The 14664-nt window shown below is 50.7% G+C and overlaps 1 protein-coding gene across 19 annotated transcripts in view; it reads left to right on the top strand.

Annotated features, from left to right (window-relative positions):
* The window catches only part of LOC121161895 (focal adhesion kinase 1-like), a 206462-nt gene that overhangs the window by 121587 nt on the left and 70211 nt on the right, over positions 1–14664 (top strand). For 17 of the 19 annotated variants that reach the window (XM_040988560.1, XM_040988553.1, XM_040988563.1 and 14 more), the window contains 4 exons: positions 8882–9022; positions 9484–9561; positions 11365–11472; positions 13437–13554. In XM_040988560.1, the coding sequence (XP_040844494.1) occupies positions 8882–9022; positions 9484–9561; positions 11365–11472; positions 13437–13554 (445 nt within the window). The remainder of the gene's footprint in view (positions 1–8881; positions 9023–9483; positions 9562–11364; positions 11473–13436; positions 13555–14664) is intronic. The other 2 variants (XM_040988561.1, XM_040988562.1) reach the window with 1 other exon arrangement.

Raw genomic sequence — 14664 nt, 5'->3', positions numbered from 1 at the left:
CTGGAGGGCTGATTAAAGGCGCAGGAGCCAGAAGCCAGAGGAGCCAGGAGTGACAGAAGGGTCCAGGCCTGTGGTGATCCTGGCACAGGAGGGGGAGGGAGCAGAGGGTGAGAGCTCGGGGAAGGGCCGCCAAGCACTCCACCAGCATTGGTGCCCCACGGAAGGTCCTTGGCTCTGATTAGGGTGGAGCGGGGTTGGTTGATGACTAACAAATCCATTTGGTATCATGGAGTGGTTCTTCAAGCAGATTCTTAGAAGTGACTTCTTCCGAGTAAAAGGGAATTAGCTTCTTCCCTAGCTTTAGCTTCTTCCCTAGCTTTATCAGGATGGCCATCCCGCTGGTGGGTAAACAGTGCTGCTTGCCAAGGATACCCCCTGCAGCGTAACCACTCTGGTTGGAAAGAGGTGCTGTTCGCACAGACCCGTGCTTTGAAAATATTCCAGTAAAGCTTCAGCTAAAAAGAAATTCATGTCACTTCCTGTGTCTTCTGAAGTAACTGTGAATCACCTGTGTCAGTTCACATTTGCTTTTCCATTAAAAAAACAAGATGGCCATGCATTTGTTTTTCTAAAAGCTGTTTTGGCTTCCTTGTCATTTTCTTTTAGTTTTCTAGAACATTGTTAATGGGTAGCATTCATGTTGAACTACTGAAATCCTGCCTGCTGCTTGATGAAGCTCAAGTTAAGTGTGGTGAATGCCAAAACAAAATCTAAGCTGTCTGTACCTCGGCAAGCTCGTTTAACTTTCTGTCTCTGTTAGTGGTGAAAGAGACACATTTTTAAAAATCCCCATCCCATTGAAATAAGTCCAGACCAAATCTAAGGAATTCTGTATATTCTGTTCATTATTTGTCAGGAATGCCAAGGTCATGGGAGATGAGGGCAGAACCATAAGCCATCACTGTCCTGGAGACGGAGGCTGAGAGGCCGGCCAGATGACCAGGCAGCAGTGGCTAAAGCTGGGGACTAAGCTCCAGTTAGGTGACGAGAGTGACCCTGGGGGTGCCATGTGGGAGCTTGGATCAGACCCAGCGACCGTGTTATATCTTGGCAACTCCATTGTAAACCTGAAGTTTTCTGCAGTCCGGCATGATAGCATAGTGGTTAAGGTCCTCGACTTGCATGTGCCGGGATTCCATATGGATGCTGGTTCTAATCCCTGCAGCCCTGCTTCCCATCCAGCTTGTGGCCTGGGAAAGCAGTCAAGGATTACCCAAAGCTTTGGGACCCTTGCACCTGCGTGGTAGACTTGGAGGAAGTTTCTGGCTCCTGGCTTCAAATAGGCTCAGCTCCAGCTGTTGTGGCCGCTTGGGGAGTGAACCATCAGACGGGAGATCTTCCCCTCTGTCTCTCCTCCTATCTGTATATCTAACTTCACAATAAAAAAAAAAATCTTTAAGAAAAAGTTTTCTTACTAAGGAACCTACTGCTTTTTAAAGACTTATTTGCTGCCTTTCAAATCAGCCAATCAATCAAGGAGACAGAGGGAAAAACAGAACAGCAGTCTCTGCTGGTTCCTTCCTCCGATGGCCACAAGAGATGGGGCTGGGCCAGGCCAAGACCATGACCTCAGAACTGTTGGTTCTGCTGCATGTTCCTTCCTGTGTGCATTAGTAGCGAGCTGGATTGGAATTAACCTGGCACTGTGCTGTGGGACGCTGTTCTCATTCCTGCGATCAGTTGGTGGTGATTTCAGATTCAGTTGTGCTGTACACAGAAATGCATGACGTCACACAGATAAGGCATCCTCAGTCTGAGACTCAAGTGCTCCAAAATCCAGAACTTTCTGAGCACAAGTTTCCAGTTTTGGAAGATTTCAGATTTGAGACTTTCAGATAAAGGATGTCCGGCTGATGAAGTGCCTGGAATTAGAGTGGTTTAGGTAGGAATAGGCAGCCTACCTGCTTGTTGCCTGTGAAACCCCGATGCCTGCTGTGCTGGGATCTCAATGCGGATGCGCAGGAGAATGCGAGAAAACCTTGATTTTTGGTGTAGGTAGACCCTGGAGATAGGAGAACAAAGACCCCTCCCTCTTTGCTTCACTGCTGATACCTGTATTTGGGGTCATCATTATTGGCACAGTGGATTATACCACCACCTGTAATGCCAGCATTCCATGTCAGAATGGTGTGTGCCCAGCTTCCAGCTGCTCTACCTCCTATCCAGCTCCCTGCTAATTAGTGCCTGGGGTCCCTACATGCAGACAGGAGGCGCAGCTGCAACTTGCAGTGTTTGACTTCAGCGTGGCTCGTCTCGGCCGCTGCGGCCATTTGGCAGGTGATGGACCGCTGGCTGGGTGATGGCCATCCATCTATCTTTCCCCGTCCCTTCCTTCTCTTTGTCACTGTTTTAAATAAGTAAATATAAGTTTAAAAAAAAAAGCCTATAGTACTTGATGGCGTGGAGAAGGTATTCCTTAAAGCTGTGTCCCGAGCTTGTTTCCAGTCCTTTCCTCCGGCAGCCCTGGGAATGCATGGTCTCTAGCAGCACCCGTAACCATTAGGTCGATGGTCACAGTTCAGTGTGCTTCTTTAGCAGCCATTTGGGATGGTTCAGCCTCACAGTACCACCTCACTAGAAGAAGTGTCACATTCTTCGTTCTGTCTGCATGGAGAGTGGCTTAAAATTGAATGGTGTCCATGCAGACAAGCTGCTGAGGTTTGGAACGTAATACAGGACAGCCTTTCTGGCCCCTAGAAGTGTGTTAATAGGTGTCAAAATAGTCTTGGAATCTACATTGTGTGGAGCTGTTTGTTAGTTAGAAACTAGGACAGAAGTGGAGCTCCCTAAAGTGTCCTTGTGGAAAAGAAGGGAGGCCAGCTGCACTGCAGGTGAGCCTGGAGCCGGTGCCCGGGTGGCAGACTGCACTTGAGATGAGCCTGGAGCCGGTGCCCGGGTGGCAGACTGCACTTGAAATGACCCTGGAGCCGGTGCCCGGTTGGCAGACTGCACTTGAGATGAGCCTGGAGCCAGTGCCCGGTTGGCAGACTGCACTGCAGGTGACCCTGGAGCCGGTGCCCGGGTGGCAGACTGCACTTGAGATGAGCCTGGAGCCGGTGCCCAGGTGGCAGACTGCACTTGAGATGAGGCTGGAGCCGGTGCCTGGGTGGCAGACTGCACTGCAGGTGACCCTGGAGCTGGTGCCCGGGTGGCAGACTGCACTTGAGATGAGCCTGGAGCCGGTGCCTAGGTTTCTGAGAACCTGGACAGGAGAGCTCCCAACAAGATCCTCCTTCCTCCGCCGGATGATCAGCTCTGCCGCCCTTCCTCCTGCTCTGTGTTATGCTAAGCTGTTGGGCCTTTACTTGAATATTTCACTTTCCCCACGGATCCCTTCTCATCACTCATACAGCTCTGTGGTCATGGAAGCGAGGAATGGTGACGTGTGCAGTGGCACGTCTGTTGGTTCCCCAGAGTGACAGCAAGTCTGTAGAGAAGCTGTTCACAGTAGCTCACTGCTTTGACCTAGTTCCTCTGTAATGTAGCCATTTGTTCCCCACCTCTGGCTAAACCAATCAGCTCAGGATGTCAGATGCCGGGAACGGAACAGCTGCTACTGCGTGTGCATTTGGGTTACTGGTGCTGACGACACCTGCTGTGGATTTGGCCCCAGCTGGTGAAAGGGCAGTTTGTCCCATCATGTCATCCATCCATATCTTAGTCTCTGTTTATCTCCTGTAGATTTGTTGAAACCAAAGCATTTTGTCCAGTTGTTTTCTTCAGGAGGTTTTGACCCGCCCGTGCTCCTCTAATTCAAGCCTTCATCACTTGTCATTTGCCAAGGGAAGATTTTAACTTGTTTTTGTCCAGCCTTCTGGTGATGACTCTGGGCAATTGTGGCTACAACAACGCCAATACTGGCCACCGCAGCACCTTCCTCTAAATTTTAAAAATATATTTGCAAAGTGGAGACATAAAGATAGAGATCTCCTGTCTGCTTTTTCACCCTCCAAATGGCCACAGCAGCCGACAGTGAGTCAGGATGAAGTGGGGAGACACAGGCTTGCTCTGGACGGGATCTCCCATGGGGGTGTCAGGAATCCTAGAGCTGGAGCCATCACCTGCGCTTTGCAGGGTGAGCCAGGCAGCAGGCCGAGGCCCTGGGCGGGGACGGCGGCACTCCCTGTGAGCGTGTCTTCACTCCTGGGTCAGAAGCTCGGTGAGCCCTTCTTACCCTGCTCTTTAGTCATCCACAGACCTTGTTGTGAGGAAGTTTATACTGCGTGGAACAGAGGAGGTGGGCAGCAGGGAAGGGGGACAGGGAAGGCGGTGGAGGGGGTAGGGGAAGGGGGCAGAGAAGGCGGTGGAGGGGGTAGGGAAGGGGACAGGGAAGGCGGGAGGGGTAGGGAAGGGGACAGGAAGGCGGTGGAGGGGGTAGGGGAAGGGGGCAGAGAAGGCGGTGGAGGGGGTAGGGGAAGGGGGCAGAGAAGGCGGTGGAGGGGGTAGGGGAAGGGGGCAGAGAAGGCAGTGGAGTGGGAAGGGGAAGGGGGCAGAGAAGGCGGTGGAGTGGGAAGGGGAAGGGGGCAGAGAAGGCGGTGGAGGGGGTAGGGAAGGGGGCAGAGAAGGCGGTGGAGGGGTAGGGAAGGGGCAGAGAAGGCGGTGGAGGGGGTAGGGGAAGGGGCAGAGAAGGCGGGAGTGGAAGGGAAGGGGGCAGAGAAGGCGGTGGAGGGGGTAGGGGAAGGGGGACAGAGAAGGCGGTGGAGGGGGAAGGGGAAGGGGGCAGAGAAGGCGGTGGAGGGGGAAGGGGGCAGAGAAGGCGGTGGAGGGGGCAGGAGAAGGTCCCTCCCTGAGCTCCTGCCCAGGCCCTCAGTGCTTGCTCGTTCTGGAGGCAGGAGCAGACAGGACAGCAGTTGGGCTAGGTGGGCCCGGGGTGGCCGCAAGGCGTGAACGAGGAGCTGCTGGGCGTCTCGGTACAAGCAGAGCCCGGGCCTCTTTTTTGGGCCTCTTGTACAGGGTTCTTAGTTTTGGTAGGCCTTGTCGGTACTTACCTGAGTTAAATATTCCTGTCAGAATTCTGAGTGTGAGTGGACCGGATCAGCAGCTGGGGTGTCCCTTTTGGAAGCTAAGTCACAGGGGTGACGCCTGTGGATATCAGAGGGAAAGCCACTGCCATGTGGCCCCTCCTCAGACGCTGTCACAGAACCTGTATTCCTGGCTGCCTGGGCTGCTCCCCCCCCCCACCCGTGGCCTGGGACCTGCCACCTGGAGAGCCTGTTCTCTGCTGCACAGAGCTTTGTGGGTAAGCACTAAAAATCCCACCCGAGAGGCCAGCCCGTCCCACAGTTGGGCTCTGTCCCATGTGCCTTGCTGTGAGCTGACCAGGTCCCCCGCGTGTGCCTTTGATCTCAAGACACGGTGTTTGCTTTTCGAGGCACCTATGCTGGGCGTGCGGTCTGCATGGTCAGCTTTTTTCATGCAACGACATAGTACAGTTCTTAATGTCAGTGTGCCGGAGTCCAGCTCCAGCTGAGTTCGGAGAAGGGTGCGTGGATGAGGCATAAAGAGAAATGAAATGGACCACTACAATTCAATGATCATCATGGACAATGCAGGAAAGCTGTCCGCTTTATTTATACAGAACCACTCAAACTCTGGCTCAGACTTTTTACGTCATGGTCAAGTGGGTGCTTCCAAAGATAATTCTGCCACTTTTTTCACCTAAAAACTCTAGAAGTTCCTTCTATAATTCTTATTCTACAACTCAATCTTGTATCATAAAGAAAAGGAGAACCTGGACCCGGCAAGGTGGCGCAGTGCTTAAGGTCCTCGCCTTGCACGCCCGGGATCCCATATGGTCGTCGGTTCTAATCCCAGCGGCCCTACTTCCCATCCAGCTCCCTGCTTGTGGCCTGGGACAGCAGTTGAGGATGGCCCAAATATTTGGGACCCTGCACCCACGTGGGAGACCTGGAGGAACTTTCTGGCTCCTGGCTTCAGATCAGCACAGCACTGGCTGTTGCACTCACTTGGGGAGTGAACCATCGGAAGTAAGATCTTCCTCTCTGTTTCTTCTCCTCTATGTGTATCCGCCTTTCCAATAAAAAAAAAAAATCTTAAAAAAAAAAAAAGGACAACCTAAAGATCAAGGAAAGAATGAAACCCTAAATACAGGTCCCTTGATTAGCATTAGGTCATTGGGGACAGCCAAGACAGTATGAATAATAAAAGGTCCTTTAACCTCCAAGCTCACATTGAGTAAAAAAGCCAACTGCACAGCAGCAAACAATGCCTGATTGGATTAGAATTCTTCTGGGTGATCCAGTGTCCATGCCAAGGAAGGTGGAGCTGCATTCAGGTGGTTATAGAGACATCCCCCAGGCCCTGCCATACAGCGGGAAGTTCCTTGCGACCCTGCCAGCAATGGAACAATACTTTTCACACCTTCGTGTCCTCCACATCCACGGCACGGACCCCAGCATCAGTGAAGTGCAAGCTTCAATACAAAACAATGTCAGGGCTGCGTGAACCGGTGCCCCGGAGTTTAGGTGCGACTGATGCAGTACTACGAAGGGTTCTGAGGTCCATTTCTGCTGCTGAGTCTATACTTGTAGCTTCAGTAGTTCCTAAAGAATACTGTCCTGCACACCAAGCTGAGCCAGACTGCAACACCTTCTGGTGCTCTGGAGGACATGGGTGGATGTGGGATGGACAAGACTTGGTCTCAGCCCCTACTGAGCCATGTGTGAGCTGTATGTGAGTATGGACAAGCTGTGGCTGGGCTGAAACATCCAACAGTAAGAACCAGTTTGGATTGAAGACCAGTCAGGAAAAGCCACTGTTCTTGCTAGGACAGGAGGTGAACTGAGTAGGGCTAGCCCATGGATCCCCTGGTATGTGTGAAATCTGGCGTTGGGAGAGGTTCTGGTAGAGGAGCCTGGGCAACTTCTCTGGCAGGACACAGATCCAGCAGGTAAGCACAAGAAGCATGATAGGAAACAGCCCAGAATGGGCCATGGGAAATATCCCACTGACATACATTTGGCATGGATCAGGGGCAGACCAGGCTGAATCAGTTCGCATCATCCACTGGCAAATCCGAGCACCAGAACAGAGTGTAGGCCAAGCCAGGTTCGGTCGAGACAAAAACCAATACATAATACGGAATGCCAAGGTGAAGTTAGTTACCTGTACCAGGTATGACCGCAGTGCACAACCAGCATGTGTGAAAACCAGGAAGGGAGCGGGTGGAGCCAGCAGGGGGGGCGATATAGAGGGTTCCTTTGCTGGACAGCTACTGCCACTGGAGAGCCTGAGCTGGGATGGGGGCAGACCAGACTAGACAGAGCCAAGACACCTGTGGGCTTCATGTGGACTGGATCAGGGAAAAGCCACGCTGGCTGATTGTTCCTACTGGTGCAAAATAAAATTAGAGTGGGTGAGGGTTGGTTGGGCTTTGCCTCAGCATCAGCTGGCAGAGGCTGGCACTGGGGGCTAATTCTGTCAAGATAAACCACAGAACCACCTGGAGAGTGCATAACCCAGGAGTGGGAGTGGCCTGGGAGGGAAATAGTGGGCTCCTCCCTCTTGGGTTTCCACTCCCACTGGAGAGCACGAAAACCAGGACAAGGGCTCAGGTGGCTAGACAAAGAGGCACCCAGCAACATTCGTGAGGGCTGGATAGTCGAGCTGGTTAGATGGAACTAGGCTTTAATACCCATTGACATGTATGAGACCTGAATGGGATGTGGGACAGACTGGACTAGTCTGCTACACATACTGGCAAACCAGGGTAGGGGGCAGGCCTGGTGGGGGGATATTGTGGGTCACTCCAACTAGGCTGCTGCTCCCACTGGTTTATGTGAGGGCCAAGTGTGTGCTGGGCAGAACGAGGCTGGACTGCAACACTCATTGGTTCCAGTGGAAGACAGCGCTGGAAATAGAACCAACCCAGCAATTGCAACCACCAACTGCTTAGGGCGATGGACGGTGCCAGGCCCTGTACTTGCTAGCACATACAAGAATCTGGTCTGGGAACACCTGAGACAGAGTCTCTTTGGGGATCTCTCCAATCGAAATGCCAAACTCAGAACCCTAACTAAGACAGAAGACAGAACAAGTCAATCAACCACCTCAGCTGTATGTTGTCAGCAAAATACAGGGCAAATGGAGACTCTATGAAGGACTATGTCAATCAGTGGATTCTTCAGCGACCTCATTGTGCTCGGAGTGGCGAGAAGATTGACAGCAGCTCATGACTAATGAGCCATCAAAACCACTTGAGCAAGCCGCTCGGAGCATGCCCCATGTCGGGGACCTGGGCTGGGTGGGAGACTGGGTGGGGCTTCTCCCTTAATATCCCCCTCTACCTCAGATACATGAAAGGAAACAATGCAGAAATGATAGTCTTACCCATTTTCCTGTAGCCCTTGAACCTTTTTACCCTAATTAACTATGTAAAAATTGTCAAAAATATAATTTAAAAATGGAAAAACTTAAAAAAGAGAGAGAATAATGTCATGGGGTTTTATTATTTGCACTGAAGGTTGCCGTTTTCCATGGATTCTGGTTCGTGTTGCCTTCTGAAGGTGTTTCCCTCCCTGGGTGGGCTGTGGGCGTGCCGTCAGCTTCCCCCTTGCCGTTTCCGGGCTCTGCTCCTTGTCCTCAGTGCTGCTTACCATGGGTTCTAACAGGCACACTACTGCCTTACAAATTTCTGCCTAAGAAATACCACTGAATTACATGCTGAAAATGACAGAGTGATGAATTCTAGGTTGTGTAGATTTTACAGACAAAGGAAAGAAAAACAGCTTTGAGAAATTTGCAGCTCTTTGGTTGTGTGGTGTTTCCTTGCGTGTGCCTGTTGAGTGGTGGGCGGAAGGTGTTGGAGGGCTCGCTGTTAGTGTTGTCATCTGAGAGGAGTTCTTGCGACTTTACCCTGCAGGCCAAAACCCTGCGAAAACTGATCCAGCAGACGTTCCGGCAGTTCGCCAACCTCAACAGGGAAGAAAGTATTCTCAAATTCTTCGAGATCCTGTCTCCGGTGTACAGATTCGACAAGGAATGCTTCAAGTGTGCGCTCGGGGTGTGTATGGCAGCCGGCAGCCGGCGGTTGTCCAACCGGCTCCCTCTGTTCACTAACTACAAATAGCAACACTTCAGATTAAAGGAAAGCTAGTTTGTAACATTTTGAGGCCAGTATCAAAATATTGTCATTTTTAAGTGGGGGAAAATGTGTCAATCTGAGAATAAAATTGTCCTTTTCAGGTAGCATGCCTTGGTTTAGTGGGGTTTTTATTTTGGAGCTAGCAGTTTGCTGGCTCACTGCCCATAGGACTGCCCACCTGGTGTTCCCGGGGAAGCCGCAGGGTGTGTCTGGGCCCTGCATCCCGGGGAGGTGGGCTTGCACATACTACTTCTTTGGTTAGATGGATGATTAGCCAGCCAGGCCAGCCTCCGTTTGGGTTTTTAATGTATCATGTCTATCTATCTAAAAATGCCTTTTTCCTTCGGTACTGCTGTCTTCCCTTGCTGGGCCTTCCAAAGTCAAGCTGGATTATTTCGGTGGAGCTGGCCATCGGCCCGGAAGAAGGGATCAGTTACCTGACGGACAAGGGCTGCAGTGTAAGTCCCTTCTGCGGGGTACAGACACGGAGGCGGCACAGTAGGAAGATGGGATTCTTTATTTTATAAATAACTCTTGGTATTGCAGGGAGCAAGTACATGATCCACTAGCAAGGTATGAAATGCTTTGGAACCCCTTAGTTTTGGAAGGAAATGAATCCTAAAATTGTGTATGTTTAGTGAGAACTGAAGGGAGTTCCGGTTTATCTGGAAAAGTTTGAATGTTAGCTTTTTTTTTTAATTGATTTTTATTGAAAAGACAGGTTTACAGAGAGGAGAGACAGAGAGAAAGATCTTCCATTCACTGGTTCATCCCCCAAATGGCCAAAACAGCCAGAGCTGATCTGATCTGAAGCCAGGAGCTTCATCCGGGTCTGCCACGTTTCAGTCACCAGTGTGGGGCCCTGCATACTTGGGCTGTCCTCCACTGCTTTCCCAGGCCACAAACAGTGAGCTCGTTGGGAAGTGGAGCAGCCAGGACATGAACCTGCACCACCTGGATGGGATGCCAACACTTGGAGGTGGAGGATCAGCCAATTGAGCCATCATGCCAGTGTCTAAATGTTAATTTTTAAACTTAAATTCTGTATAAGATTCGACTGTAATTGTACTGGTGCTATGTCCTTTGGGAGATTCCCTTTTCGTTAGTTCTAGAATAAATTCATAACTCTGCTCAAGTTCCTACGAGCCTTCCTCAGCCTGCTGAGATCCAAGTGTGCATCAGATGGAAACCCATAGCACATCCCTTGCCGACACTCCAAACAGCAGGTCCAGCTCACCCCCAGGACCGTCCTCCAGCCTGTGATGGTCTGAGTGTAGCATTCTTTGAGAATTCTACACTTGACCTTAAGCAAAGGACTGAGAAGTGATTTAAGAATTCTTTAAGACATATTATAAGAATTCAGTCTATTTGGGAAGGGTCCTTCGAATACCTGTTGTCTCCCTGCTCTATTAAACTAAATGAAGATGTTTCACAATATTTATAGAAAAACAGAATTGAAAGATATTTTGGGAATTAAAAATTCACAATGCAAGGTGGGTGTTTAGCCTGCAGTTTGAGACACCTGTGTCCTATGTGGGCATGCTGGGGTAACGTCCTGGCTCTGCCTTCTGAGCCCAGCCTTCTGCCAGTGCAGACCCTAGAAGACCCCAAAAGGCTCAGGTGGTTCCTGCCATCTGCTACAGAGGACCCCACTGCGCCCCCTTCCCAGCTTCAGTTCTCACAGCAGTGAGTGTTCACAGACCGTGCTGGGGGCAGAGGAAGTTACATGTGTGTGTCATGCACACTTGCGCTGTCTTAGGTAGCTGTGAATCATATCTTTAAAAAGTTTCTGAATTTGTGATTATCAGGTCTTCAAATATGTATTGGGCATGTATATTGTTTATAAAGTGTTTTTTAAGAAATCTGTGCCAAAAGAAACAGGTCTTTTAATTCCACAAATGTTTGATGTGCAGCCATAGCTCAGGGAGCACTGGAAGTGATCCGCAGGCTCTCTGTGTCAAGCGGAGCACAGCACTCACTGTCCCTGAGACTGTAGGCTTCTTCAGACCAGCCAAGGAGCCACCCCCAGTCCCACTCAGAACGTGGGTCTCCTCAGGACGTCGCAGAGTCACAGAGTCACGTGATGGTCTGCTAGGGCCAGCTTCCACAGTTGCTCTCCCAGCTCGTTAGTCTTAGGGAAGCTCGCTCTAAGAATGTGGGATGTTCTTGGTGTTGGTGAGACTGTCACGGAGCGCCTGACAGGATGGGGGAAGGGAGGTTTTTTAGCCGTGATCAAATGATTTTTCCCTTCCTTTCCAAAGCCCACACATCTGGCTGACTTCAATCAAGTGCAGACCATTCAGTATTCAAACAGCGAGGACAAGGACAGGAAAGGAATGCTTCAACTGAAAATAGCTGGCGCACCCGAGGTAAGGGCTTGCAGACGCGATCTTAAGGCAGACTCAGTCACAGATGGAGCTTAGAAAAAGTGATCTACTTAGAGTGAGGCAGGAATGTTTGTGGTTCATCAGTGTCACAGTTGTCTCCCAGGTCGTGAGGTAATGGGTCAGATGCTCGGGGCTGATTGTTGCCCCAAATAGGGCAGGAGAAAAACTTAAAATCACTCGGGTCTTTCGCTAAGTTCCAAGGAAATATGGGTTCTCTGGCTGTAACAGTTATAGTAAGGATGTAGCTTCCACTTATGGCACATATGCCATTGTCACAGAAAACCAGCTGAGTACTGTGGTCAGCCACATCGTGGAGGGAGGGAGACTAAGGGACAGTGATGGATAGCATTGGGCCTTACATTCAAAATCATCCGGCTCCTTACCTCTGCTTCCTGATCTGGGACTTGCAATTAGAGACGAGAAGTGGTGTGAGAACGCCCACGCAGCACAGGCGTGGAGCAGAATCCTCCCTGTGAAGCAGCGCTGCAGGGGGTTTGGTGGTCCCACAGTTTGGCCTGTTTGTGGGGCGAGTTGTTTGGAACTCCATGTCTGTTCAGGACTCTCGCTGGGGGCAAGCTTTGTGTCCCTGCCCTGCACTGGGACAGTAGGAGAGGTTTGTGTCCGCCTAATGCAGAAAGCATGCTGGGAGTGGAAATCCAGAGTGCCGATTATTTCCTATCATCTTGTCATTTTCTTATCCCTAAAATACTCTTTAGAATCCTGTAGCTTTGGGCCCAGCTCGGTAGCCTAGCAGCTAAAGTCCTCACTCTGCACACGCCAGGATCCCATGTGGGTGCCAGTTCTAATCCTGGCAGCCCCGCTTCCCATCCAGCTCCCTGCCTGTGGCCTGGGAAAGCAGTCGAGGACAGCCCAAAGCCTTGGGACCTGCACCCACGTGGGAGACCCAGAAGAGGCTCCTAGCTCCCCGGTTTGGATCAGCTCAGCTCTAGCCGTTGCGGCCACTTGGGCAGTAAATCAACGGATGGAAGATCTTCATCTCTGTATATCTGACTTCCCAACAAAAATTAAATCTTGACAAAAATCACTCAGCTGAGAAAGTTTCATGTGGATTGTCATGAGTTGGGACATGTTTGTGTATGAGAAGAAAATCCAGCCTCGACTTCCCTAATAACACCCAATCTGGACTTCTGGCAGGTTTATCAACACTGGACAGATTTAATGATGAGATGAGTGGCTTTTTTTTAAGATTTATTTTATTTTTATTGTTGATTCATATATACAGAGAAGAGAGACAGAGAAAAAGATCTTCTGTCCATTAATTCACTCCCCAAGCAGCCACAGCAGCTGGAGCTGAGCTGATCCAAAGCCAGGAGCCCAGAGCCTCTTCTGGGTCTCCCACATGGGTGCAGGGTTCCAAGGCTTTGGGCCGTCCTTTACTGCCTTCCCAATCCACAGCAGAGAGCAAGATGGGAAGTAGAGCAGCCAGGACACAAACTGGCACTCATATGGGATACCGGCGCATGCCAGGTAAGTACTTTAGCCACTAGGCTACCACATTGGGCCCAAAATGAGTTGCTTTTTATAAGCCTTCCTCAAAATATTCTATGCTTACTAAAAATAATGAAGTTTCAAGTGTTAAGCATTATAGATTGATGGAAAATCTATTCCATGCCAGCTTAATTTCAAAAAAAAAAAAGTCAAAATTTAACTTCCTGATGATCTAAAACCTTCCCTTCGAGAGGCCTGACAGTCTGAAGGGAATTCCATCTAAATGATGTTCCTCAGTGTGCCTTCTGTAGCAGCTTCTAGGAATAACAGCTCGAAATGCCACGCCCGCGTTCTGACTCAGATCTCATGACAAGCCTCGTTTGTGTCCCTCCTGTCTCTGCTTTCAAGTGTGTGTCAAGTCTGATGTCACAGCACAGCTGTCTCTCTGACCGCTGGCAGGAACAATAACGTGTCTTTCTTGGTCCCTCCCGGGTTAGCCTCTGACAGTGACGGCACCATCGCTGACCATCGCCGAGAACATGGCCGACCTGATAGATGGGTACTGCCGGCTGGTGAACGGGGCCACGCAGTCCTTCATCATCAGACCCCAGAAAGGTGAGCCTTTTTCCCTGTCGCAGGTCCCCAGGGCGTCCCCCTCCATAGCCTGGTAATCTTCCTGTGGGGGGCCTGGAAGGGTGAAGGCCAGGCGTGCAGACCAGGCAAGGACAGTGCGCATCCCTGTAGCGGGCAGTGGGCAGACCAGCACAGGCTTGAGTGAGAACTGCAGGAGGGCTTTGTGTCTGCAGCCCTGAGTTTTGAGCTATTTAGAGCAGTTTCTCATCCATAAACTGTTAGGATAATTTCCTACTTTTAAAAATAGACGCACTGAAATTCCCCTTGGATAGGAGGTTTCCTTCTTTGTTTCCTTGTCTGTCTCAAAAGCCCCAGGCAGCAGAAGAGCACGTTATACATAGCCAGAGAGCAGAATGAATAAATACCTAGAAACAGCCAGTCTGGGATTGTTGTAGAAGGCATGGACTTTCCCAAGCACTTCAGGATTTGGAAACATTCCAGCTGGGTTGTAGCATGCTGGGAAGCAGAAGCTGCCTGGCTTGGCATTCACCTGGGCGTCCGGCCTGTGCGTCCAGCATCCCTGTGTGTGAAATGCTTGGCATGGCATTCACCTGGGCATCCAGCCTGTGCATCCAGCGTCCCTGTGTGTGAAATGCTTGGCATGGCGTTCACCTGGGCATCCAGCCTGTGCGTCCAGCGTCCCTGTGTGTGAAATGCTTGGCATGGCATTAACCTGGGCATCCAGCCTGTGCGTCCAGTGTCCCTGTGTGTGAAATGGTTGGCTTCTAACGACTTACTGCCTGTAGTAATGCAACAGTGCTGGCTTGGCTTTTTTGTTGTCAGTGTCAGCAGTCATGGTGTGATCTTGACACTGAGCGTCTGTATGGAAGAAAATGAACTTGTTTGCTGGCTCATCGGTAGGGTCATGTGGTACATGGTTAGAGAAGCATGTTGTCCCGTGGCCAGTGGACAGGGAGTATGTCCTCTCTATGTATCCATTCCTGCTCCTACCACTGGGGACTAGAATCCTCGAGTGCCATGTGGTATTCCCTGTAACAGAACTGAGTGACCCAGAGAAGAGGGTGGAGAGAAGCATGTGTGTGGCAAGTGATGGCCCCGGAAGCCAGGGCCTCGGCTCTGCAGGTTGACGTG

Source organism: Ochotona curzoniae, unplaced genomic scaffold, assembly GCF_017591425.1.
Source record: "Ochotona curzoniae isolate NIBS_2020 unplaced genomic scaffold, NIBS_Ocur_1.0 contig_4917, whole genome shotgun sequence".
Lineage (NCBI taxonomy): Eukaryota > Metazoa > Chordata > Mammalia > Lagomorpha > Ochotonidae > Ochotona > Ochotona curzoniae.
Note: the sequence above shows the minus strand (reverse complement) of the source record. Positions and strands in the feature narration are given on the sequence as shown.